The sequence below is a fragment of the Strix aluco genome, chromosome 20 (assembly GCF_031877795.1).
Source record: "Strix aluco isolate bStrAlu1 chromosome 20, bStrAlu1.hap1, whole genome shotgun sequence".
Classification (NCBI taxonomy): Eukaryota; Metazoa; Chordata; class Aves; order Strigiformes; family Strigidae; genus Strix; species Strix aluco.
The window spans coordinates 11413795-11440746 of record NC_133950.1 but is presented as its reverse complement, the minus strand read 5'-3'; the positions used below and the strand labels follow the sequence as shown (position 1 = coordinate 11440746).

General features: G+C 54.6%; 2 protein-coding genes across 4 annotated transcripts in view; both read right to left on the bottom strand.

Moving 5' to 3' along the window:
* Positions 1–3834: 3834 nt before the first annotated feature.
* On the bottom strand, positions 3835–12295 carry BARHL1 (BarH like homeobox 1). 2 transcript variants are annotated; one of them, XM_074846471.1, is made up of 4 exons: positions 12105–12295; positions 10018–10727; positions 6597–6819; positions 3835–4973 (listed from the first exon to the last, which is right to left on the bottom strand). In XM_074846471.1, the coding sequence occupies exons 2-4, from the start codon at positions 10466–10468 to the stop codon at positions 4679–4681; spliced, it is 969 nt and encodes a 322-aa protein (XP_074702572.1). In that variant the 5' UTR covers positions 10469–10727; positions 12105–12295; the 3' UTR covers positions 3835–4678. The 2 variants fall into 2 exon arrangements, with proteins under 2 accessions (XP_074702572.1, XP_074702573.1); XM_074846472.1 differs by lacking the exon at positions 12105–12295 and adding an exon at positions 11124–11206.
* Positions 12296–16407: 4112 nt separating this feature from the next.
* The window catches only part of CFAP77 (cilia and flagella associated protein 77), a 61480-nt gene continuing 50935 nt past the window's right edge, over positions 16408–26952 (bottom strand). Inside the window, exons 5-6 of one of the 2 annotated variants that reach the window (XM_074846261.1) lie at positions 26175–26276; positions 16408–16655 (exon numbers count right to left, since the gene is read on the bottom strand). In XM_074846261.1, the coding sequence (XP_074702362.1) occupies positions 16587–16655; positions 26175–26276 (171 nt within the window). In that variant the 3' untranslated portion in view covers positions 16408–16586. The remainder of the gene's footprint in view (positions 16656–26174; positions 26277–26952) is intronic. The other variant, XM_074846263.1, reaches the window with a different exon arrangement.

The window sequence follows — 26952 nt, the reverse complement described above, 5'->3', positions numbered from 1 at the left end:
ATAACAACAAAGCCCACCCGATTTTGTTATGAGTGCTGTTTGGAAGAGTAATCAGGTTTAAGGCAAATGTCAACTTAAACAGAAAAGAAACCCCTGAGGATGAAAATGACTCAGAGTGATGCAGAGAGTGTAAGTTTGGGAAGAACTGATCGTGTGCATGAGGGGAAAATATATGACCTTCTCCTGGCTGACTGTCACATATGAATTAATAGGGACTATTGGCAAATTCATAATAGTAGGAATAAAGGCCAACAGCACATTGGTGAGAGATGTCAGGAAATCTCATTGCTGTCTGTGCTAACTGGGCATGTAACATTACAAACGGTTATGATGAATAATGTGATTTTTTTAAAAAAAATAGAATGCCTTTTTCCTTCAGCTTTACCATCTTTTAGCAGATAGTGCTGGATTACTTGCATGATTAGGGAAAGGAAGAAGAGGAGACTGTTACACAAGAAGGAGTGTTAAATGCACACGCACCTGAAGCTAAGCCAAGTTTGCTCTTAATAAACTTGAAGGCCGATGTGCAAAATGTGTTTGAATTGTAGCTGGGTCAGCAGGAACCAGATTCTGCCCTTATTTATGCTTTGGCAGCTCTAGCTGGGCTCTGAGCTGGTTTTATCCATACACACCACACAATTTGGGAAGAACCTGGTGGGTTTGGAGTTAAATTGTACTCAACTCAAAGCATCTCTTCACCAAGGCAGGGCAGGGGGCGTGGAGCAGGGGTGGCCGAACTCGGAGCCCCCTCAGCGACAGCAGGAACGGGGTGTTGTGGGCACAGAGGCTCCCAGGTCATCTGAGCACCTGAATGCTGGAGGAGCTGCTGGGGTCACGGTGGGTTCCCTGGGCACAGCCCTGGCCTGGAGCAGGTGGATGTCGCCCTGAACTGCTATTGAATTTGTCCCCTCCTGCTCTGAGGTGCGTGGCGTGTCACAGGGGTCCTGGCTGGCTGGAAACTGCTCAGAAGGGCAGGGAGGTCAGCTCTTGGCAGCGTTCGGTGAAACTGTGCCTTCCTCTGGCTGTACCAGCATGGCTTTGGTGAGGTTTGCCTTGTTGTCTTAATTGTGATGAATAGCAGGGGCCTTGCTGCCCTGCAGCTTGATGTTTCTGCGTTTGGTCTGGAAATAATGGCCCTATGGAGCTTTTCTATAAAGCTGCCTGCGAGTCAGGCCTGGACGTGGTTTGGGTTTGCCCTCCCTGCTGCTCCTCCTCTCCCTGCTCTCACGCCTGGAGTCCTGCCTCACCCAGGAAATGCTCTTGCACCTTTTTCCAGCTTTCTTCCTGCTCCGTGTCCTTTGTGGTAACAGGAGCCCACATCCTCCTCTCCTCTGCAGCTGGAACATCTTGAGTTTGCACTTCAAGGCTTTGGGACAGGAAAAAGCAAGGAGGTCACCTTGGGTCAAGGGGCGTAGTTGAACACCCGCTTTCAGCGTCTAGGTCAAACCCAGGACCCCTTAGCACTGGTACCCCACTGCTGAGAAGCACCCCTAACTAAGCAGGACAGAAAGCAACAGAACTTCCCTGTTTACAACAGCTTATTTTCTCTGTAAGCCTGGGGAGAAAGCATGAAAAGCACCGATTGTTCTGGGCTTTTCATTCTGGCATCATTTTGTTTGGTGTTCAGATGAAACCATAAAATATCTTGGCTAGAAACAATTCTGCTGATTTCATTGGATTTGTGTGTGTTGGCATGTTCAGAGGAGCAGCTTTTGTTCTTTGTCTGTTCCCAGGGTGGTGGTCCTGGTTAAAGCTGTGTCAGGAGGGGAGGAAGATGGCCCTCAAGCTGGGTAAAAGCCCAGAAGGGGCTTGAGAGCCAGGATTGTGTTTGGTCCTGGCAAACCCACTGCACTAACTGGTTTGTGTCTTGGATCCAGAGCCTGGAGCTGCCTGAAACCAACCCCCAGCAGCCTGTCTGCTGGAGCCTCTGTACCCTGGGAGAAATTGGTGGCACAGAACTGGTGCAATACTCCAAAGGTTTCCTTAATGGGGACTGGTGTTCCTTCTCAACTGTGCCATTTTTACCACTTCATCTAATTTTAACCCAGCACAACCTGTCCCACTCCCCAGGACTTGCCAGGATCGTGCCCACCTGGCATCGGCCTCTAGAAATGAGTTTCCAGCCCGGTCAGGGGCTGCTGTAGGTGCAGGCCCAGTGCTGGTGGGTTCTGCTGGTGGACAGCAGGTCCTGCCTCTGTCCCTGCACGCAAGCTGGAGGTGAGGCTGGTCCTTCAGCAGCTTCTGAGGCTGCTGAGATCCTCCCACACAAGATGCAGTTCGTGGGGCAAATGCTCTCTGATGGGAGCCTGCAGCGTGTGGTGTCTTCCCTACACTGATTTATTTTGAAGCTTGCCTTGCTTGACTCTGCTACAAGATCTCCCTGGAGGAGACTGCTCCAGCCCTCGCTTCCCCTCTGCTCTCTTTCCTTCCCGGCCAGACCCAGCACAGCCGTTCCCCTTCCCGGGGCAGAGGTTTCCTCAGGGCTCTGCTCCGCTTTCTCCTACCAACCTTCTACCACAAACCGGACCCTGTCACTGCCACGGCGCTGGCTCAGACCCCCTGTTACAGGGGAGTTTCCAGCCTCTTCCAGATGTGCGATGGCAAATTTAAATATTGCAATTACAAACGTGTAACGAAGCCTTGTACTTCATTAATGTAAGAGGAGGAATCTGCTACGGCTACAAGGACAATTAAATATTAGAGAATGTCTTTGATTCACATTCCTGCTGTGTAAATGGGAGGAAGGTTGCTGTATGCTCCTTGCCTTTGCGCTCGCAAATGAAAAGCACACCCACTGCAAGTTGTCCTTTGATAGATTTTTAATATGATTTTAAAGAGTTTTGTTTGGCCTCATTCTTATTCAATGAGATTAATTTAAAGCACTTATCCCCTGGGTTTAAGTCAATCCGTGTAGGATTTGGGATGGGGGGTTTGTTGCCTGGGGAGGGGGGTTGTTTGCAGGCCTCTCTGAAAGACTCCTTTCCCACTTCATTAACCCCGAGCTGGGAGCGACCCCCCTTCCTCCTCCTCCTCCTCGCCCCAGCCGAGGCCCGGGGATTTACCAAACTCCCCCATTCACATGCAAAGGAACAGCCCGGTCCACAAAGGCCGGGGGCTCTCGCCCCCAGGCGTGGCTGTGCATTTGGCCGAGCCGACAATAACCCCCCCCGGCGGGGCTGGGGCGGGGGGGGCCGGGGCAAAACTCCCGGGACGGAGCCGGGCTGGGGGCACCGGGCTGGGACCCGGCCCGGGGGAGCTGGGGGGATGCTGTAGGGCCGCGGTGGGGGGGAGTCCGCAGACAGCCGGGCCCGCCGGCTGCAGAGGGTTGGGGGGGGGATGGCGGAGGGCCGGGGGGGGTGGCGGAGGGCCGGGGGGGCCGGGTCCGCAGCCCATCTGTCGGCTCCCGGAGCGGGCGAGCCGCTGCCCGGCTGTCCCGGGGACCAGCTGCCGGGCTCGCTGGCCGCGGCCAGATGAGCGACACTTTTAAAGGGTGGAAACAATCCATTTTCCAAAGCGATCATTTAAAGCACTTAGGCAATTATACACTTAAGATTAGCGTTATTAATTCACCGCGCCGGGCAGCATCGCCCCGGTGTCCCGGTCCCCCCGCCCCAGCCCCGCGGCGGAGCGGAGCGGCCGGCCCCGCATGCCGGCACTGGGGCCGGACCGGGGCGGGGGGGCGACCCCCGGGGGGGAGCCGAGTCCCGGGGAGGGGGGGCTCCCCCTGCGATGGGAGGTGGGAAAACTCCTCTTTGCTTTTCCCTTTCCCTCGGCGGCGGCTGATCCGCCAGAGCAAACAAGCAGGAGGGGAAGAAAGGGCCGGCGGAGGCGAGACCCGTTTGTTTGTAAAGAAGTTTTATTTCCACATTTAAAAAAGGGGGGGGGGAGGGGGGGGGAGCGGGAGCGGCCGCGGCGCCCCGAGCCCCCCCCGCGCCCCCCGCCCCGGCCGGGCCGGCCCCGGGATACAGACTGACAAGAATCACTTACACAAATACGCCCTCAGGGTTCACAAATAAATAATTCATATACATTTTGCGCACCGTATTTACATTTCGCCGCGCTTTTTTTTTTCTTTTCTTTTTTTAATTTTTTTTTTTAAGTTACGGACGTCCCAAAGTCTCGCTGCGGCGGGCGGGGGCCGGCGGTCCGGACACACACCCCCCCTCAACGGCCCTTCCCGGCGGCGGGACCCGTGCCCCGCGGTCGGGGAGCCGGGGAAGGCGGGGACGGGGCTCCCCGGAGCCGTCCGGGGCAGGGATGGCTCGACACCCCCCCCGGCAGTTCCTGGGGAGGGGGCGGAAAGGCAAAGCCCCCCCCGGAGCTGCCCGTGCTGCCGGCGCCGTCCCAGGCTTGGTGGGGGGGGAACACGCACGGGACAGCAACGGCCCCGCTGCCCTTCGGGGGCACAAGGGGGTAAGGCGGAGAGTGCCCCGCGGGGGGGGGGGGGGGGGGGCAGCTCTGCCGGCTCTCCGTCCCTCCAAACCTGCCCTTGCTTCTTGCATTCTTTATATATATTTAAAAAAAGACGGGGGGAGGGGGGAGTTCGGTCTCATTTATATATATATATTTATATATTTGGGGATGAGCGGGAGTCTGTCGCTTGCTCGCGGCCCCAGAGGTGGGGTGGCCCCCTCCAGCCCCCCCCCCAGCCCGGTGGGGCTGCCCGGGCGGCCGGGGCTCACCGGGGCTGCGCGGCCCGGGGCAGGACGCCGGGCAGCGGGGGCAGGGGCGGGGGGGGCTCGCTGCCGCCCTGCAGTCCGTGGATGAGGATGCGGGGCACCAAGGGTCTCTGTAGGGCGGGGGGGGGCGCGCTGGGGCCGCGGTACAGGTAGAGAGCGGCGCCGGGGTCCAGGTTGGAGACCAAACTCTGCGGGTAGAAGTAGGGCGAGGGGAACATCCTCTGGAGGGCTGAGTAGTTGCCAGCCTCGGCCAGCAGCTCCAGGCCCACCGCCGTCTGCCTTTTCCACTTGGTCCTGGGGGGGGACAAGTTGAGAGAAGGGGTCAAGGAGGGAGGGATGCTCCAAAAGCCGCTCCCGGGCTCTTTTTACCCTTCGCACACCCGCTTTCCCCGGGCTCCGCTCTCCTTGCGCATCCCCTCGCCCCGTCGCTGGCCCCCGGGGCCAGTGTCCCCCTGTACGGCCGGGCTGGGCCGGGCTGGGCTGGGCTGGGCTGGGACTGGGGGGGGACCAGCCCCGTGCGGGGGGACGTAGATCCCATTAACGGGGCGAGGGGGTTTCTCTCCCCGCGGCCCGCCGCGGCAGCCCGGTGTGAGCGCCACGGAGCCTCCCCGGCGGCACCGGAGCCGCAGCCGGGCTGGGATCCGCTGGCAGGGTGAAAATCCCTGCGCTAGAAATCGTGACCAACATTTCCGTCCCTTCCTGGGGGGCAAATCCCAGATTGTGAATTGCGAACTGCATCTCGCGTGTGGCAGCCACGGGGGCCCCTCGCCCCGGCAGCCCCGTCGCTGAGCCGGGACGCTGCCGCCGCCACGATGCTCCGGCCCCGCGGCTCCGGGACCCCCCTCCCGGGCCGGGGCTGCCGGGGCCGGGCCGGGCCGCTCGAGCAGCTGCGGGAGCCCCGCGGGGGGACACGCGTGGGGCAGCGTCCCGGGGCATTCGTTTGCGGCATATATATATATATTTATGTGTGTGTATATATACATACATGCATGTAGATTTTTATATATATGCATATATCCGTACATCTAGGTATAGGTATGTGTACATACATATACATACATATACACATGTGTGTGTGTGTCTGTGCCGGATCTCACGGAGAAGCCCCGGACCGGGGCTCTCGCCACGTCGGGGCCGCCGACCGGGCCGGGCTGGCCGGGGAACGGGGCTGGGGGCACCGGTCCCGCTCCGGCGTGTCCTTGCGGGAGGGATTTAGGGAGAAGAGGGGGTGAAGTCACAGCCCCCGGCGCCCCTAAACTCCCCCAAATTCCCGACGTGTTGGTAAGTCGCGGATCTTTGCAGATGGCGAAGCGGGACTGGAAATGAGGGGGGGAGGGTTAAAGCCTGGGGTGAGGGAGGGGTGGGGGCTGCAGCCGGGGGTCCCTCGTTTCGTGGTCGGGGCTGGGGAAGCGCCGACAGGGGTGTCCGGATAAAGCCACTGAAGCCATCACACGTCTCCAGCCCTTTTACAGATTTGTCGCTGAAGCGCTAAACCTATTTCCACCAGTAAATTATTCATCATAATAATAATTGTGTAATTACTGTAAGGGGTGTTAATTATTGATGCCCAAAGCAGTAATTGGTATCTATTATTAATGGGCCGATGTGTTATGCTGTTGTGTTTAGCTGGAAGCCCGGTCCTGTCTCCCCGCCTTGTCAGGGCTGGGGGCACGGATCGCCCCCCTCCCCCGAGCCCCAAACCTGCCCTGCCTCGGCATCACTTTTCTCCCCCTTACTTTGGGGTAAAAGGCCCCCGGGGAGGGGGACACACACATGACACCGCCCCTCTCCTGGTGCCAGGAGGGCCGGGGTGGTTGTGGGTGCAAAAGCCCTGCCGGGTTTGGGGGTGCGGGGCCGGGGAGAGGGGCAGGATGGGACCCCGGCGCTGTGGGCAGGAGGGAACGGTGCATTTTTTACCTTCTGTTCTGGTACCACGTTTTCACCTGCGTGTCGGTGAGGTTGAGGGAGGCGGCCAGCTCCATCCTGTCCTGCACGCTCAGGTATTTTTGCCTCTCGAAGCTGCGCTCCAGCTGGGCCAGCTGATGGTCGGTGAAGGCGGTGCGGGCTTTGCGCGGCTTTTTCAGCCGCACCGGGGGGCTGTCCCGGGAGCTGGAGATCTCTCGGTCCCCTTCTTCTTTCACTGAGCCAGGAGGGAGGAAGAGAGGCCAGGTCAGGGCGGGAAGGAAAGGGAAATCCCCTCAAAAGAGGGGGGTAACCCACTGCAGCCATAACCCGGCGGAGGTACCGAGCCGGGCCCGCGGCACATTTGCTCTGCAGCCCCGTCAGTTCTAACCCCGGCTGCCCACGGGGGGCTCGGGGGGGTCCCCGAGCCGGGCCCGGCCTTTCCCCGTCCCCAGGGCCCGGGAGCGGGGCCGGAGCGTCGGGCCCCGCCGCCCTCCTGCCCAGAAACCCCCCGCATCTCCCCCTGCCCCATATCTCACGGGGCAGGACCCTGCACTGGGTTTATTCCCCAAAACACAACGGCTTTCTCGATGCTTGGATATTTTTTCCCCTTTCCTTTCTTTTTTTTTTCTCCTTTTTTTTTTTTTTTTAAACCCAAACCAACCCAAAATGACAATTCCGAGCCCACATTTTTGGAGCGGAAAGTCGCTGGGGTGGTACTGCTTCCCCCCCCCCCCACTCCGACCTCCCGGCGATGCTGAAAACAAACCTCCCTTCTCCAGGGCGCACAAACGAAATACTGGGGAAGGGACTCCGTAAGCCCGTGCCCATGCTGTTATTTATCTTAAAAAAATGCCGAATGAGACGGGCTGGCGGCGGTTCGTTAGCGCGGTCGGTACATACGCACCGGCGGACCGACGAGGGAATTTACGCCGTGAAATGTTAGTAGGTGACGGGAAAATTTCCGAGCAGGGAAAAAAAGAAAAAAAAAAAAAAGGAACGGAGGGAAAAAAAAATTCCCTGTTTGTGCTCGCCTTCCCCAACCTCCTGGAGGAGATTACGTAGCAAAAAGGCTCAGTTTATACAAATCGGCGGCGTTTGGGTTTTTTTTCCGGGGTTTATGTTAAATTTGCTGGTGGCGGGGGTTAGCAGGACAGGGCTGAGGCCGAACGCGAGCTGATTTCCCTCTGTAGGAAGACAATAATCCAGTTAATTGAGCCACCGGGGAGCGAAACCCTTCAACCAGAAATCCCGGCTCTGGCCGAGCAGTTAGAGCCCGAGCTGGGGACTAGCCTTAAAACACCGAGACCCGGCTCCGGTTCCCGGGAAAAGCCCCGGCACCGCCCGGGAAGGGGCCGGATCCAGACCGTGCAGGGCGGGGGAGTGGGTGGGGAGGGGGGTCCCGGTCCCGGTCCCGCTCCCCTCTGGGAAAGGCCTGAAAGTTTGTGCGGAGTTTTTTCGCGGAGGAAAACCGGGTCCGGCCTCCCGCACCCCGGGGAAGGTAAATCCCCCCCCCCCCCCCCGGCTGATCCTCGGCTCCTAAAAAGTTCCTGCTCGCCAAAGGGCTGCGCTCGGCGGCGGCTTCCCCGGCCGGCTCCGGCTCTCTCCCCCGGCTATTCCTAGCTTAAAAAAAAAAAAAAAAATATATATATAAAAATATATATATTATGTTTTTTTCGGTATTTAGGCATGGGCCAAATCCTGCCGCCGCCGCCGCGGGTTAGGCCCGACCCCGCAGCCCCTTTGCGGGGTAAATCAGGGACGTTTTGCCCCAGGAAATGCCGTTTTACAAAGCAGCAAAAAAGGATCGCGTTGAGAGCGGAGACCTGCACCCGCTACCCCGTTGAAACGGTGTTTTCCCCCTCATTTAAACTGTGGTTTCCTCCCCATTTAAGCTGTGTTTTTCTCCCATTTAAGTGGTGTTTTTCCCCCGATTTAAGCGGTGCGTTTCCCCACCCCCCCATTTAAGTAAATTTTTTTCCCCATTTACGCGGCGTTTTTACCGTGGCCGTGGCTGCCCCGTCGCAGGGGCAGGCGAGGAGCCGAGGGCAGCTGGGGTACCGGCCCCCACCCCAAACCGGCCCCCCCAGCCCGGGCTCGGCCGGCTTAAGGGGATGCGGAAAACCCGCGTTTCTTCTCCTCCTCCCTCGCTTTTTTCGCGTCTCGGCGATTTAGGGGAGAAAAGCTGAAGGAATTCGGGGGCGGGGGGGGGGGGGGGGGGGGGCGGGGGGGGGATGTAGGAGGCGAAAACAAAACGCCAAGGTGGGAATCGCGGCTGTTTTCGATCCCGGCCCTGCAGAGCGGCGGGGCCGATCCCAGCCTTTCTGCCGGGTCACTTCCAGCCCCGGCACCGACCCCGGGCTCCGTCCTTCCTTCGGGGCGAAAATCCCCCCGCTATGCCCTGAGCCTCCCGCCGCGTTTGGAGGCTCTTTTGGGGGAATATTTTTTATTTCTATGAACCGGATTTCATGGCAGCGGCTCCGGGAGGACCGAGGGTGCATTTGCAGCCGGGCCGGGGGCTCGGCCCGTCCCCCCCTTTCCTGCCAGCCCCCTGAAAATCCAGCAGCCCCATCAGGAGCCATCGCCTCCCCTTTTCTGCCCCCACCCTCGCCTTCCACCTCGCAAACACCCGGCAAACAATTTTCCACGGGTGAAAGTTTTTTCAGGGGTGATGGGGGCGGGATGGGCGAAGACACCCGGGATAAATTGCTCCGGGGAGCGAGGACCGACCTCAACTCCCCCCCCCCCGTGCTGTTCCCGTGCACCCCCCGCCCCGGCTGCCGCAGGGGGAGGCCGGGAAGGGGCTGCGAGGGGCCCGGGAGGCCGGAACCCCAGGCCCGGGGCGAGCAGTGGCCGCATCCAGCCCCACTCCCCGCCGGTGCTGTGGATGCGGCCAGGGGCTCCCTGTCTGTCGTGTTCGTTTTTAAACCATCTCCAAAATAATAATAGAAATAATACAAATCGAATACAACCCCGCCGACTTTCTTGTTCATTTCTCACCGGAGCGGGAGAAATACCCGGCAAAACTGTGATTATTTTGTTATTGTTTTCTTTCTTTTTTTTTTTTTTTTCTTTTTTCCCCCAGACAGAAATCCGCCCCCGGTTCTCCTCTCCCCGTTCCCCGCGGGTAGGAATGAAACAGCCTAATCTTCCCCGCGGAGAACAGCCCTGCGGATCCCCCGGGCGCCTTCGGCGAAGCGCCGATTGCCTCAACCCCTTCCACCGGGCCGAACACTCACCGAGCCCCGGCATCCCTCCAAGTTTTCCCAAGTTGCTGCCGACCCCGCGGTCATTTCGGGGGCGACCGGTGCCACGACCCTCCCCATCCCCGGGGCGCGCCGCGGCCGGCTCCCGGCGCACCGGGAGGCTGCGGGGCCGCCGGAGGCGTTGGGGTCCAGGCCGCCGTGCGAAGCCCAACGGGGTGAGCGGCTCTTACCTTTGTACTCCGAGTCCGAGGAAGAGCTGCTGGTGTTTTTTTCCATTTTCTCCCTAAAGTCCTCGCCGGGCTTGGTGGGGATCCTGCCCGCCGGCTCCTGCCCGCCGTGAGGTCCATTGGTGCTGGAGTAAGGGGCGCAGGCGGCCAGGGGCTTGCAGTCGGCCAGGATGTCTCTGATGAGGAAGGAGGACGTGACGGTCCGGGACTGGGAGGGAGCCGAGACCTGCCCCGGCTGGAGATGCGCATCCAGGCCCGGCCGCGGCCCCGCCGCCTCCAGGCACTCGCGGCCCGGTGAGCGGGGCGAGGGGCACCCGCTGCTGCCCTCCGAGCGGGGGCTCAGCTCCAGCGGGGACCGGCCGTCGCCCACCAGCGGTTCCCCCTTGGGCACAGCCGGGCTGCCGGCTCGGTGGGAGAGGATGGAGTCGATCCCAAACCCGGTGGAGCCCTCCATGGCCCCCGCGAAGTGCCGGCGCTCACACGGGCATTGGCGGGGAGGGCGCGGCGGAAGCGGTTTGATAATGATAATTAACAATAACAGGAGGGGGGGGGGGGGGGGGGGAAGGCAAAAGGAAAAAAAAAAAGGTAAAAATAAAAAATAAAAAAATAAAAGAGCAAAGTTCAGCCTGGGTTCCGGGCAACAATCGCTGCAAGGCTCTCCGAGGCGCCGCGCGTTAGATCCAGGGCTGCTCCGTCTTCAGCATCGCGCCCAGCTGCACTCACAGACAGACAGACAGAAGAGGGGGGGAGAGGGAGGCAGAGTCAAACTTTGGCCGCGAAGGGGGTGGCGGGGGGACGGACCCCAACCTCACCCGGGGTCCCAGCCCCTTTCCCAGCCACCCCACCCTTGCCCGGAGCCGCGGCTGGGGGGCAGCGCGGGGGCTCCCAGCCGGAGGTGGGGAGGCAGCGATCGATAGTGAGGCTTGGCAGCGCCTTAACCACTTAATGATCCAGAAATCAATGGGGAAGGGCGAGGGGAGGGCGGAGGGGGTGGCCAGCCGTCGGGCCGCCGAGGCGCCCCCCTTCCCCGCCAGCACCTCGGACAGCGCCGGGAGGGGGGTGGTGGGGGGAACCGGAGTCACTCCGGAGCTAAGGAGCTTCTTCAGCACCTCGGACAGCGGCCGGACGCCGGAGTCACTCCGGAGCCTGCGGAGCCTTCAGCACCTCGGACAGCGGCGGGATCGCCGCGCCCTCCGCGGGTGGGGGGCGGGGGGGGGGGGGGGGGGAGAAAGGGGGGGAAAATAGGGAGGAAAAAATGAACTTGTGCCACTCCGGCTCGGGGACCCCGGTCCCCCTCCCCGTGTGAACGCGCCCATTGGCCGCGAGGCGTTTTGGGGGATGTCACTCCCCGGCGGCGACACCTTGCAGCTTGATTAACGGAAATTAATTGCCGGCCGGTTCCCCGCGCTTTCCGGGCGGTTTCCGCCCTCTTTTGCTGTCATTATCCCACTGATGGGGCTCGTAATGGGGTGATTAGCCGCCGGGGGGGGAGGGAGGGGGGGGATGTCGCGGGGTTGCTGCTTTCTGCTCGCCTTTCCCCGCGATTAGCCGATCTGCCGGTCCCTCCCAAGCAGGGAAAGTTTCGCTGGGCGTTAAAATTAAAAAAAAAAAAAAAAAAAAAGAAAAAAAGAAAAAAAGAAAAGGAAAAAGCACGGAAAACCTCCCTAAAGCCCCAGCGCAGAGGCGACTGCTCTGAGCCCGAGGTGAGCCTCGGAGTTGCGAATTTCGTTAAATCCCTTCGAAATCGGTTGTGACCGAGCGGAGAGGTTCAGCGCCAGCAGCCGCGGGGGCACCGGGCAGCCGCCTCCCCCTCGCAGCGCGGCGGGGACCGGGCATCGCCGCTCTTCTCCTCTCCCAGCGCCCAGCGGCGGTACCTACTGGTGCAACTGGGAAGGGACCACGCTCAGGGTGGATTTTTTCCTGCCGTCAACCCCGGTTTAAATAAAACCGCGATGGCCTCAGCCCGGGCTGCCCGCCCTGCCCGCCGCCTGCCCGTTTCTCCCGGAGACACCAAGTTTCCTCCCTCCCGCCCCGTCGGGGGGTTTTGCTGCTGCTGATCTCAGGGGGACCGGCTCACGCAGGACTCCCACCTTCTCCCGGTCAGCCTGGCTCCTGCCTCCTCGAGGGTTTATTTAGGGGCTTTTCCTGGGGGCAGACCCTTCGCCACGGAGATGAGGAAAATGTCCACACCCGGGTGCGGGAAGCTGCGCCACTTTAAAGCGACGTCGCTGGTTATTTCTCAAATACTCGATTTCTTCTGTTCCCCACCTTCCCGCCCAGGCAGCTGCATCTTGTCCTTCTTCCAAAGCCGCCCTTGGCCGGCAGCTTGGAGGCGATCAAGGAGGGGAGAGCCCCCCCCACCACCCCCGGGAAGCCCGGCTGCCAGCTGTCGGGCAGCGGCGCAGGCAGGGCCCCCAGCACCTCCTGCCCTCGGCCCTGCAGGCTCGGGCCGGCTGGGATCGGGGCAGTGGAACAAAAGAGTCTTATAAGAGGAGAAGGCCAGGGACAAAATCAGCATCAGACCCGGTCCCAGCCTGCCCCCACCCTGCGGGTGCAACTGGCTTGGGGGGTCCCTGGGTGAAGGATCCCAGCACGGAGGTGCTGTCCCAGTGCCAGGGACTGGGAGCCAGGCTGAAGGGTCCTGGTCTGCCGGGGGTCGGTTTTGCAGCATCCGTCCCCCCAGACGGGGTCGGGCCAAGCGTGACTTTGGGCTGGACCAGAGCAACAGATGTGCAGGAACTGGTCCCAGTGAGAAATGGGGCAGAGACTCCGATGGGGTTTCCCAGCTCTTTGCTGTGTGACTGTGTTGGCTCCCGGGCTCTGGCAGCCTCCCTCCCCAACCAGTAGACCCCATTTGGGATGGAGGTTGGCACTGGGATCGGGACCAGCACTGAGGTTGTGTTTGGGACCAGGAATGGGACTAGAAGAGGGAGCAGGGCTGGAAGTGGGATTGGAATCAGGATTTGGATCAGCCATGCAGGGACAGGTTTGGGCTGGTGGGTCTGCTGCTGTAGTTCCTTCCCTTGAACAAAGTGCCTGCCTTCAAACAGCCCACTCTGATGCTGTGCAAGATTTTGGGGGGTAGGTGTGTATGTGGGGCCCAATCTTCATCCCTGAGCAGACACTAAGTTGTGCCACCCCCAGCCAAGGCCCTGGGGATGGGGCTCCCAGCAGCTACAGATGCACTTGCTACTCATGTTTTAATGTCAGTGTGGCTGACATTAATTATTATGAATTATTAATATTATTATTACTAAGTTGTTTCAAAACTAGACTTCCCAAGGCAGAAACATGCCCCATTCTGCTCACATGTGGTGTCCCCCACTACATCACTGGACACTGGACAAGAGGGGTCCAAATGATTTCCCTGTGGCTCCCAACACAGGTAGGAATTCCTGGGTACAGACTCTGAGCAGCATACACTGCCTTTCCTCTGTGTCTGTCTGCCCTTAAACCTCATTTTCTAGACCGTTCCTGTTCACAAATACACAGGCATGCACCAAACAAGAGCAGACCCCCGATGCTAGCTGTGTTTCCAGTCACCTCCTCACAAGCCCCAGTCGCACGCTGGGGTTGGCTCTAGGACTCTGACAGTTTTGGGAGCTGCTGTGCATCCCACCTCACCGGGTGCTTCATGCTCTCCTGGCACCAATGCCCAGTGAGGTTTGGCCCTGGAGCCATGGGGCAGAGCTGTCCCCCAGCGTTCCTAGAGGTTTGGGGTGTGGGGAGAGCTCTGACAGGGCTGGGGGGCACCTCCACAGCCGGGACAGGGGCTGGAGGGCTGCGGCTGCTGAGCTGTAGCAAGAGTTAGTCCAGAAGTATCTGCTGGCGGTGCACAGGCCAGTATCCTGGAAGGGTCTGGCTTAGGCAGGAAGATCCCCGGAGGCTCAGTTGTACTGAATTTCTCTCTGAACCCAAGCTGGGTGCTCGGAAAGGCCGTGCCCAGGCAGGCGCAGAGAGATGCTCAGCAGCGACAGGCTTCGGTGGGATGCTCCGGTAACGAAACGAATGTATCTTCATGAGAGAGAGAAGGGCAGAGAGGCTCGGGGGGTGGGGGGAAACGGCAGAAAAGCGGGGGGAGAGTCAGCCGGAGGATCGCAGTGGCGGGGAGGAGCGGGGCCCGGCGGTGGGGAACCTGCAGCAGCGTTAAAATCCCCTGTACCAGTGGGTGTCACTGCAGGACAAGGAGCGTCCGGCGGCCGAGGCTGCGGGGGGGGTCGGGACCCCGGCACGGCCGGGGCAGGGGGGAGAGGAGGGGGCCGCCCCGCTTGTGGCTTGGTTGTGGCCCCCTCCCCGTGAGCTTCGCCACGGGCTGGGGGCGGTGGGGAGCGGGAGCCGCCGTGGGGACGAGTTCGAGGTGGCACTTCGGGGGGACGGGAGACAAGCGGCTCCATCCCTCGCCCCCACGGCGGGGCCGGCCGGGGGGGTGCCCGGCCCCACACGGGGTGCAGGTGGGTGCTGATGCAGCGGGGAGTGGGTGCCCCGTGCTCCCGCCGGACAGCCCGTCCGAGCTGTAAGATTCGGGATGTTTCGGGGCACGACCCTGCTCAGGATTTCGGGGCACAGCGGGGCTGTTGGCTACAAGCCCCACTGAGTGGTGTCTCCTCCTGAACACACTTCGTTTGACTCGGCTGTTGCTTTTTGGGGTTCTGGTCTCTTTGGTGGCTTCTTGGGCCTGTCCCGAATCTGCATGGGCTTGGTTCATGCCGTGTTTGTTTGCCAGCGCTTTTCCAGCCTATGCGGGATTGGCTGGAGATGTTTCCTTCCCCCCCCACCCCGCACACCCCAAGGACCTGAGCAGTTGCTGCAGGCAGACACCGATGCTGTGGCTGGAGCAAGAGCTGGATGTGGCTCCCACCAAGCAGCCGGGCAAACCTCGTGCCTGGGTTTCTCACACACTCGTGAACAGTGTCATTTTTAGCAAAAGTCATTTAAGGCCCGGCTTCCTCCCTCTCTGGGGAGGTGGGAAAGGTCTCCGGCTATAATCCACCCCTGCCAGCATGGCAGACCCTACTGTTATCCCCCTAGTTATTTTAGATGGGTTTTATTTAGAGGCCTGCACTAAAAAGAGGGAACCACATACCAGGTGATTCCTTTCCTCCCTCAGCTCAGGTGTGGGCAGGGTGGAGTTTGCTACCACTGCTTCCTTATATAAAGGGCAGGTTGAGGCACAAGCTGCTCCTAAGGAGGGGATGTGGGAAGTGCCAGAGCAGCTGCTGTGGAGCCTTCCTTGTCCTGGCAGGGGTAAGAAAAGCTGCCCCTGCAGTTTGCTTTGTTCTTGTGTCCTGAGCAATGCAGTTGAGTGTTATGAAGGATTCTGCTCTTTGAGGTTTGGGTTTAAAAGTTTGATTGAAAATCTGATGGGGAATGAGCCCTGGGAGGGCTCAGAATAGCTTCTTCATGTGCTGGTGGGTCTATGTAGAAAGGCTGGACTAGCCCCGGTGCTGAGGTGTGTGGGGCAAAGTCATGCTGGGCACATCCACCCACTCTGCAGTGCTTGTTACTGGCCCCTTCTTGAGCTGGGGCTGCCCAGGACAGCAGATCCCATCTCCTGGAGCATGGCCCTGTGGTGCCCAGGCTATCCCAGGGTGAACACACCTGAGCTCTCCAAGCGCCAACAGGATGATGAACATGAAATCTGAAAACTGGACTTAAATATGACCTGGTACAATTGGAGATAAAACAGTAGATTGAGAGGCTGACTACATAGGAGTAATTAATTATTCCTCTAGCAATCTTGGAGATGCACAGTTAATCATGGTTATCAGCAAGCGGTATTTTCTTAAGGTGAAATGCCCTGTTGGTTGGAGATGGATTTTAAATGTGTCGGTACCTGTCTGAGCCTCTGGTGTCACCTGTTGGTGACCAAGCTGGGTTTGGGTGCTGTGATGTTGAGTTGGTGCTGGTGCAGTTTGAGTTTGTTCAGCAGCTGCTTGGAGAGGCTCAGCCCTGAGGGACACCAGGTGCCAGCAGCTCTTCGAGGGTAAGCGTGGGACTGGCTGGAGCCATCTTCAAGTGGTGGCATTGCTCTGTGGTGAGGCCTCAGCTTGGCAGAGCCCCTAAAGCAGGTGTATGGATGCCTTCACACAGGTAAGGGCTTTGTGGCATCAGGTGGTGATGGGAAGTTTACTTGGCAAAGAAATGAGAAGGACTGATGGATTATGAGATATTATAGACCTGACATCGCCTGGGAGATGGTTGCATTTAATACATGTGTTCAGAACAGACAGTGAAGGAGACTGTTCTGCTTTCCCTCTGGGGCTGTACTGGTGCGAACACTGCCCTGTTCCTGCTGGGAGTGTTGTTACCTTGAGCACGATTAGAACTGTGGTGATCAGACTGAGTAAGGTGGTGTGCATCTGACATGAAGCAGTGAACAGGCTGAGACAATCATTCCTCTCGTATTTATGATTTATTTGGCTATATCTGCATTTGCATAACTCTTTAAAAAGAGAGAGAAAGCCCATTGCCTGTGGCTATGGCAGGGTCTAGGGGCTGTGGTGCCCAGCACAGCGCTTCAGCCCTTGCTGCAGAGATGCTCTGGGGAAGGGGACCACTCTCGCAGGCACTTCTCAATAGGAGGCACTGAACGCCTTTTTACGAGCGTCACGGTCTGGAAAAGTACTGAGATGAGGCCCAACCTATAAGGAAAGGAGCAGATAGACGATTGGTTACAGGGAGCAGCCAGCCAAAGAAAATAGGTTGTAGCACAAGCAGGGAAGAGACTGCAGATTAGCACAAGGGTTTTTGCCTGTTTAGGAGATGTTGCTCCAACCGAAGTTAAACACTTAACCTGTTTAAAATGAGGACTGGTTTTCTGATTGACTTCAGGAGATTCTTATTTTGCTCTAGCAACAAGATCCTGTAGTCTTGCTATGGTGTGTTGGTTGTCTGATGTTTTCAAATGCTGGCATGCCTTAAAATGGACCCTGAAATAAATGCAACTTGTTTTCTACAGCACAGGACTTGCGTGCTTCAATGAGGGGGGCAGGATGGGCTCAGAAGGCCCTGTTGGGGTCAGGGATTCTTACATGACCTCCCCAACAAACAGACAAGCAGCCTCTCCCCAGGAAGCAGCTTGGAGGGGGGGGTGGGGGTGTGAACAAATACCCATGACAAATAAACAAAGGGGAAGTCATCTGGGGGAGAAAGGTCCCAGGGCCTTTTGGGGTGAGCGGGGGGTTTACACACAGCTGCATGCAGCAAAGCTCTACAGTAGATGCAGAGTTACTGAGATGTGTGAGTGTCTTCATCTACGAAGCTGGTTTCCCATGGGGGGCCACGGGCTTTACCTGCCCCAACACAATTCCTTGTGCCATACGTCTGCCTTGTGGGGATGTGCGGAGCTGCCTCCCGCTTCCCCCACCCTGCTCAGGCTGGTTGGATGTCGGGTTTTGCATATGTAAAAATACACAGCAGTCTCTGCCCTGAAAAGCTTGCTAGTGATCTCATTAATCAAGACAAACAAAGCATATTTAGCTATTCCCCCTCTCTGGAGGAAGGCGTTCAGGTACTTAAATATGCATTTGAGTGCCTAACTTCAGACAGTTGTTTCTGGATGTTTTTGCTTTTTCACAAGCAGCAGCAGTGACATAAGCCCTCTTCGGGAGGGAAAGGTGGGGGAGGCAGAAACAAGGGCTGCTATAGTAGGTGGGTAGCCCCTGGGAGCTGGCAGGGACAATCCCCAGCTGAGCCAACTCCAGTCTCCCATTAAAGATGCAGGAGTTTTTCCTTCAGAGCTGGGATTGTTAGAAAAATCCAGTGCCTGCAGGTAAGGACAGCTGAGCTGCTTCTCTTGAATGTGCCTCTGCCTTCGTGTTCACTGCCCACCACTGCTGGGAACTGGGCAGAGGGAAATTTCTGCCTGGGATTGGGCTGAAGCTGCAGGGGAGGAAACAGCAGTTCATTCACTTTAGTCTTGGTACAAAGCTCCCAGGTGAGAAATGTCACACTGAGCCACAACTGGTAGTAATTAAAATTAGCAGAGCCTTGACAAAGTTGAGGGATGCCAGCTTTTGCCCTCAGCATGAGTAAGTGGGAAGCACCAGGTGTAGGACAGGGGACAAGTGCTATTTTAAAAAATGAGAAACCCTCTCATAATGAGGGCCAGTAATTAGATTAGAGTCAAGATAAGGGTGTCCTTGGGTCAAAGGTCTTATTATGACAGAGACTGGTGTTGAGAAGTCACTGCCAGTGATGAATCCTCATCTCTGATTCTTGTAATTCACATTTTAAATGATGAACCCAAAGGTACTTCCTCTAGAGAGAGCTGATGATCTTTACCATTACTCCGATGTGGGTACAGACTGTTATGCCAGGATTTTGTCTGAGTCATGGATTTGGAGCATTGGCTGTAGCAGGACAGGAATATAGTTTGTAGGCACAAGCCTTGGTGGTTTTTCTTGCAGGATGATGGAGCTGCAATGGTTTTCAGCTGCAGATTAGAAGCAATGTTTTGCTGTTGTTTCTTGCATTTGTTATTGACAAATTAAAACCTGCAGGATACTTGCAACTGGGATGTGTCATGTCAGTGCTTGCTTCAAAGAATTAGAGGGGCAATAAAAAAATCCTTATCGCTCTTCATCCTTAAATATGTATTTGGGGGTTATTTTCATTTAGGTTTCCCAGTTATGATAATGTTTTAAATCGGAGGCCTGTAAATGATTGTTTGTCAAGCATTAGTACCACCACATGTGTGTTGCAAGCAGAAGCAGGATGTTAATACAGGACTAATAACTTGATGTGAGATGCAGAAAGGCTAAGCTGGTACAGGGAAGGCAGAGCTCCCCTGGCAGCAGCAGAGCATGTACCCCAGAGACTGACCAGGGTTTTGTGGGTGGTGTTGGCGTTGGGCTTGTCGATGACGAGGTGGGTGCTGGGGTGTGTGTGCTGTAGCTGCTGAGGACTGTGAGCACCCTTGGGTGGTCAGTAAGTTTAGTTTCTGGGGGGAAGTTTTAATTAATATAGCTGGATTAAATGGTTTGTGATGATTTGTAGAAGGTGTTGAGAAAGAACCTGTGACAAGGGCTGATGTAAGGCATAAGCAGCACCAGGCTCTCCTGCCCTGGAAGGGTCCACGCTTGGCTGCAGGGAGATGTGGCTGTACCCATTCCTCCCAGCACCTGCCTGGCTCTGGCGCCTGCTCAAAGGCAGCTTCCCAGCCTTGTACGATTTTTCACTTTAACAACAAAGCTGCCCCTAGACTCAGCCTAGTTTTTCCATCATCCATTTGATCGAATTCTTTTAGTGGGTGACAAAACACTTTCTTGAGCTCTCTTTACAGGAAACCAATCTCTTTTCCTTTTTCAAAACCTCCCTTATTTACAGGAGTCTAACAAATCCTGGGTCTTTTAAGTCCTCTCCTGTTTTTTTTCTCAAAACAACACAAAACAGTGCCATGTTTGTAGATTTTTTTTTTTCAGGGGTGGGGGGGAGTAGGGGATAAAATCCACAATACGGAGAGGGATAGGGTGTACACACTGACGCACGCCGCGCCGAGCATCCCCGTACAGACAAAACCCGCGCGCGCGCACATCGAGATGCAAATGATTTCCGTGAAGCTATCACTTGTAAAGCTTGACAGAAAATAATGAGAAACACTAAATCTTTTATAAGGTCAACACTCAAGCAGCTGTCAAACAAGAAAAGAATTTAGCGAAAGATCCGCAAAAACTTCCATCGCCTCATTAAATCCAACAGGGCCGGGGCCCGGCGTGGTGAGGAGGCACCGGGGCGCCTCCGTTTTGTGTCAGTAATTTGCGGCGGAGGAAGAGGGAAGACGAAACAGCCAGCGCCGAAGGGGCCTTGGGGGAGGCTGGGGAATCGTTAGTGCGCCAGGAGCGGCCTCGGCTCCTAATTGGAAGCATTGGGCATTATCAACGGAGGATTTGCCTCGGCTCCCTGACAGCTCTCTAGGCCTGGAATGATAGCCCACTTGTCAGTGTAAAAGACCATTAAAAACAAACCATTTTGATTTAATTGGAGGCGGTGTGCTGGGGGCCCAGGTGAGGCGCTTCATCAGCTGATGTTGGCTGCTGATGCCTTTTTCCCCCTGTATTGATGGCTTTTTTTTTTCTCCCCTCCCTTTCAAAAACTGTCTAGGAAAGAGAAAGAGGTGCTGAAAGATCCTTCACAGCTGCATTGAGAGCGGCTTTCAATAGGGTTGTCAACAAATGCCATGACAAGTTAGAGAGAGGCAGGTACTTTTAAAACAGACGTTATTCTGTCCAAGATGAGCTGTGCTCGGAGGTGTATGCTGGATTATTAGGGTTACAAATACTGTGGCTTTTCCTGACAGTAGCACGCTTAACCATTTTAATGAATGGGGTTGATTTTTCTCTCCCCACTTTTCTAAGGACATAGGGAAATGCAGGACAAGGGGGTCTGGGTAAATGATCCTTATTTGCTTCAAACCCAAGAAGATTTCAAAAAGTGCTCAGCAATTTTTGGCTGCTGTATTTAACGCCCCACGGGGCTTTGGGATTTTTTTTTTTCCTTCTTGAAAATAAGGGCCACAGATGCTTTCTGGAGTTCACTGGTCACTTGCTCTGTTTAACAGAGTGAATAAAGGAGAATTAACCCACTGGAGCTGTAACCTAACATGTGCCCCCCCTTGGCAGATGTCCAGGGGTCAGACCAGAGCTGGCAGCTTTCACACCAACTTCACGTTTCTGAGATCTGAATCCCGACCCTTTTCATGCCAGGCAAGAGTTTTACTTCAAACTGAGCTGTCTGTTGGTGAACAGCATCTCTGCAGAAGGCAGAATAAGTCCATGAACGAAACCCCAAGTCCATTTAAAAAGGAATTCTGCGAATTTGTGTATGAAACAGTAGGGAGCACTGAAAGCAATGTAGGTGCTCACCTGTAACCCAACACAGCATGTGTGGTTTTACTCTACTGCAAGCTGTGAGGCTGCAAGCACCCCAAATCTGTTCCTTCTCAGGTGAATATCTCCATAACCGCAGTGGCCATTAGCTGCCAACAGTTGCTTGTGCTGCCTTTGGACACCAGGGCTTGGATGTAGGTGGGGACTGCCCTGGAGATGGTCCAGGCTGTAAGGCTGCACAGGGAGGGCTGGGGTTTTCTTGTGTCAGTTGGGAGATGTTGGAGAGCAATAAAAATGACAGAGATGATGGCAGAGATGGCAGATGGGTTACCACGTTTCTGAGGAAGGGCTGAGCATGACAGAGCAGCATTAGTGTGTGATGGAGAGGTTGAGTGTGTCCAGGGCACATGCACAGGGATACTGGGCAAGGCTGTGATTTGAGCAATTGAATTGCTGGAAGCTTCAGCTATTAGGCAAAACAAGAAAACCTCCAGAATCTGCAAGAAAATGTAGTGATGGTGACTGGGGCCTGGAGCCTGTGTTTAGTCACAGAATGGCTGCGGTGTGGGAGGTGACAGCTCTGCTGTGGTCCCAGTGGAGACGTGCAGGGATCATGCTCAGGATGGCTGGGTCTCTGCTGCCCATTTGGAACCCTGCGGGGTGTTGTATTTTCTTTTTTGCATTATTGTAGGCTGGCCACCACTGAGGGCCAGCGGTGCTGCTTTGGATTGTCACTGTGGGGCTGGGACCCACCGATTCATGTCACTAGGGTGAATGAACAGCCATCAGGTGACACTTTTTTTTTTTAGTTTTGGTCAGCCAAAATCCTAGCTGAAGGGAGGTTTGATCTGGTACCATGGTGACAGAAAGCTCTTGAACTCATTGCTTTATTCTTTAAGCACTATTTAGGCCCCAGGAGACAAGTTTTATAACACTTTAACTCCATGAAGTTTTGCTACCCTCAAACCTGGGAGGATAAATGCTGTATCTGAAAAGCCAGCTCACCGTGCACAGTGCGTATCAAGCCTAGGTTATTTAAGCAGAGACTGACTATGGCTTTTCTGACAAGACAACAGTTGCAAGATTACATGAGCTGTGTTTGTCAGTTCAGCTCTTTAGACAAAAATAGAGGTAAGGCATTAAAAAGAAATGTGGAACATTTTTGTGTGTATGTGTTAAACCTCAACTGTTAATTCTGATGAAGGATCAGGCTGTGAGCAGATATCGGATCCCTGGTGAGAATCAAATTCCGGAGCCCAGAATTTTGCTGCAAAGTTTATACAGTGGGGATTCCTCTAATTACTTTCAGTGGAAATTTACCTGACAGAGCTTTCCCAGGTAACGCAAGGCATACGCGGGAGAGCCGCTCAGTCGTTGACAGAGCCTTTGATTTTGTGCCAGGTTGCAAATTAAGTCTTTTGCCAAGGTACCCGAACACTTGCTCGTCAATTGCTTATCGCTTATTCATATTGCGCATCGAGTGCAGCTCGTTTCATCTGCTCGGGAAGGCAGCGCATGTTGACAAAAGTGTTGTCCAAAGTTGCTGCATTTTCTTTCCTCCCCCTGTTTGGTCAAGTAAACAAGACTATTCTCCTTGGAAAGCCACCTTGAATATCTGCGCAAGTTGGAACTCTCTAATGAGCAAAGGAAAAACCCTGGTGTGTGTCAGTGACACGTGGTGCATGGAGCTATTTTGACATATTGGTGAATTCTGTCCTACATCACTGCTGCGTGAGGTGTTGCTACCTGAATTCTTCTGGATTGACTTGTCAGAGCCCTGGGAATCTATTGCGGAATGGCCAGCATTGACTTACTGGTATGGATTGTGGCTGTGAAATATTCGGATGGAGGTAAGCTGGAGCCTCACCCTGGGCTGGCACAGACAGGGCTGTGGGGATGCTGTATTTTGGCAGCAACACCCATTCCAGAGTTTGGTTGACACCAGGGATGCCATTCTGCCTGGGCCAGCATGATGCTAGTGATGAGTGACGCTGGGACAGGACACATCCCGTGAACATGGTGGGCAGGAGTATTTATGTCCATGCTGGGTGCCTGAGGTACAGCCCCCAGGGAAGGTAGTCCTGCATCTACAAATATATAAAGTCTTGGTGCACAGGCCCAGCTGTGTTGGCAAAACCTGAGCTCAGGAATCATGTCATTGCAGGCAGAGCAAGGCAGAAGCCATTTGCCTTGGCGGGTGACTGAGGAAGAGGAGGGCAGTAGAAGTGTCTTGCTGAGGTGAGTAAGGAGTTAACTTGTGTTTGGTTTTGTAAAAAAAATACTAATAATGAAATACTTCAATTCAGCAACTTTCCCTAATGAACTGCCCATCAGGACAGGACTGGGTCCCTGTGACCTGTTTGCTTCAGTGAGCTGGAGGGCCCAGGAGACCACATGCCAGGTCGGTCCTTCAGAGCGAGACGTGGAGCAGGAGCGATCACCCGGTGTGGGAGAGCCTGTAAATCACCCGGTTAGCTTAATAGTGTGGGCCATTATTCTAAAGCAGTGGGGCTGAAACCTAAATCCAGATGAAAATGTAGTCAATTTGTCTATACTTTACTGACTGAATGACTACATAATGTCATGCAGCCCTGTCAATGCAGGGAGCAAGCAAAGGCAATTAGTGGGGAGGGCAAAGCTCCTTTGTTTTCTTCTCTTAAACTTCCTCTGCAAGCTGTAGCATGGTGCCAGGAGATAGTCTTGCAGGGGCTGAATGGAAAGTCCAGTTTAAGAGCCAGTAGTGACATCCACACCCAGTTTCTGCAGTTCTCTAAGGGATCAGGGTGGGAATAGAAAAATCCTCCTTGTTGATTTTTATGGGTCTAAAGGAAAAAAATCTCATCTTCCTCCTGTTTCCTGCTTTGGGTCACAACCATCTTGGTAGCTGGGTGCTCTGTATTGCTCCCCCCAGCCCCCAAACGAGCCAGACTGAAAGGCATCATGCCACATGACAGGGGGTGACTGTGACACGAAGGATGAGCGGCTTGAGGACACGTCACACCCCCACACCTTGCACCAGCCTCAGGTCACATGGAAAAATAGTCCAAAGTGGGGTTGTGGTCAGGACAATGGAGTCTGAATATTCTTGCCCAGAGTTTGAAGCTGTTCCTATGAGTACCTTCTGTAATGGCCAGAGCAGGACAATGTCAGAGAAGGCTGGTAGGAAATAATATGCAGATGCAAGTCTGCTAAAAGGTTTTTGTAAAGTGATATTTTTGTGGTTGCTTTTCATACTGCTTTTTGTGCAGTAGGATGAGGGTGTTATATGGATTAAAGACAGTGTTTTGGTAAACTGCCTACAGTGGTCAGTGCTAACAGCTGGCCTCCCCAGGCCATTGAGACTTAAAAAAACCCATAAAGTAGTTATCTACCACCGTGGAAAAGCCTGAGAAAGGTTTCACGAGGACAGAAACATTGTAAGAACAAGCTCCCTCACCTCTCTGGAACACTGCTCTCTATTCTCACCCTTGTAAAGGAGGGATTGATAGAGTGACTGCTGGAGTCTGTGGGTTTGGTTGAAGAGTTAGGCCACTGCCTTTCAAGACCCTTCCACCACTACCTATGTAGAACCCAACTTTACAGAGATAGTTAAAGCAAAGGTTGGAGGCTACTAAGTGTCGTTGGGAACTATCAACTTTCTCTGGGTTGTTACTACTTTTAACTGGGTAAACATTTATGGATGTTCAAGAGAACTTTTTTTCCATGGGGGAAACCATGCACTGAAACTCAACTTGAGTAACAAATTTCCTGATCCAAGTTCTGACATGGGCTGTGCCTGTTAGATCTGCAGCTGGGGAAAGGCAAACCTTCCAGGTTAATGTAATGAGAAAGGACAAATACAGAAAATCTGCAGAGGCTGTGCAAAATGAGCTGTCCCTCCTCCCCTGGATGCTGCTTCTGGGAAGGAAGAGAAGAGGAGAGGAAGGAGAAAGTCAAAGAGGAAGAAAAGACTCAGAGGTTTGAGAGCTGTGGCTGGGGGAGGAACCCAACCACAGTCATGGATGAAACAAAAGGGAAAGCATGAAGAAAAACACAGGCTGAAAAATGAATAGTGATGGAAAGGTCTGGGGTGAGAGGAGCTCTAAAGAGGAGGCTTGCCCCAGTATCTCGTGTGACTTACACAATCTGTTTAACAGCGATCGGTCATGTTCTTTCCCTGACACTAGCCGCAGCAGCAGCTCTGTGCTGACAGGCAGCAGGGATAAATGATTACTGACATATGCTAATCGGACAGTCTTAGACAGGACTTAAGAGGAATACATCAAGGTGGTGCAAAACACATTTCTTGGTCAAAACTCTCCAACTTGTAGAAGTAAATTAGCTTCAGGAAGTCACCAGGTTTCTTCGTTGGTTTAAACTGTGGTTAAAAATCAACAGCATGGCAAAAAAAAAATAACCCCATCAGAACAAGGGCTGGGGCGGAGGGCTGAGAGGCTCTTTGCAGTGTTATCTATCAATGCCAGATATGATTTTGGCCATGTAAACTCCTTGCAGGGTTTCAGTGTTTTCAGACTTTCTGGTGTCTCCTTTCCATTCCGCTTGCCCAGCTCTTTTCCCTTCTCTCCTAAAATGCCCCCTAGCTCTTCACTTGAAGTTTCCCTATAATTTACAGCACAAACAAAGCTAACGAAATTCAACCAAATACCCCAGAGCACAGCAGGATGCGCAGCTGAATTCAGGGAGATGTTTAGATCCCATTGCTAGAACAAGAAATCTTCACCTTGGCTCTTATTTGGATCAATTAAAGGAAGTGTCATGCACGTCTGCAACCTGTCTAGACCCTTTGCTCAGTCTCAGGGTGAACATTGTCAATCGGGTAGTTTAGAGAGGTATCAAGAGTGCAGGCTTTCTGGAAAGCTCTAATTCTTGGGGCAAAAATGCTTCTTGAAACATCTGGTGTGGTTTGAATTAGTTATGGTGAGAGCTGATAAAATGTCAGGCCACCAAAATGCAGGTTTGTCTGTCTTGCTTGTGTAGGGCAGTTGTGGTAGTACCAGCAGAGAACCAAGGCCACCCCAGTACTAATGGGGAGATGTAAAAAGATGCTTCTCATCTCATGAAAGTTCACATTAGATAGAAAAAAAGTCATTAAGCTTTTATCTGGGCAACTGCTGCCTCTCTTCCAGGGCTTATGACTGCAAAAAATATCCCACCCTGAAGACCAAAAAGAGGCTGATATCTGAATACATCCAGTGCGGGACCATTTTAGGGTCTGGGTCTTGGGGAGCTCTGAGCTAAGAGCCTCATGTCTACCTTCATTGTGTGCTAAGGGTGTTATCAGGGCATGTGGGCAAGGTTAGAAGGTATCCCTGAGTTCAGTCGAGTGCTCCATACCTTCTCCAAGTGGGGCAGGTGCCAGAAGGACTCCTCCTTTGCAGGTGGTGGGTGTTTTCGCAGAAATGTGGTGCGAGTTTCACACACTTTGTACTCCTGTAACTAAAGGTAAACAAGAATGGGCTGAAATGGCTGCACAGTTATATACATCAGGCTGGTGCCGTGCAATGTAATGACACTGAGATGAACAAGACTAAAAATCACTTGGGACTGATGACCACAAGTGCCTGATCTGAGTAGTTTACATGTCCATGCAGCTAATATTGATATCTAAAACATAGTGATGAGAAAAACGTGAGCAGCTGCCAGCTCTGAGTGTCTGCTTTATCCAGCATCCCAGTGAGATGCCAACTGCCTGCAGGAAGCCCTGTGCTCTGGGCTACAGCAATGGCTCATCACTAGCTGGGAAAGTCACTTCCACCACCCCCACCATGGGGGCGTTCCTGGATGTCTGGTGTGTGTTGCTCTCCTGATTAACTGCAGCTTGCAGTGCTTCATAGTCTCAACACAAGATAGTGAAGGTACCTGCTGAATGTTTTGGCCACTGCGTGAAACCCTGGGGAATTTGTCTGCTCTGTGGTCTAGGATGTAGGTTTGTGTTGCTTAACTCAGTAATTGGTGGCTACAGGCTTTGGGAACTTGATGGAGGGAACTTAGTGATTAAAAACATCAGTCCTTAATAGATAAGGTAGGAATGCACTTTCCAGCATCCTAGGCTTGTGTATTCATAAAGTAGCTGCTAATTAAGAACACTGTATTCTTGCACTTCAACTATAAA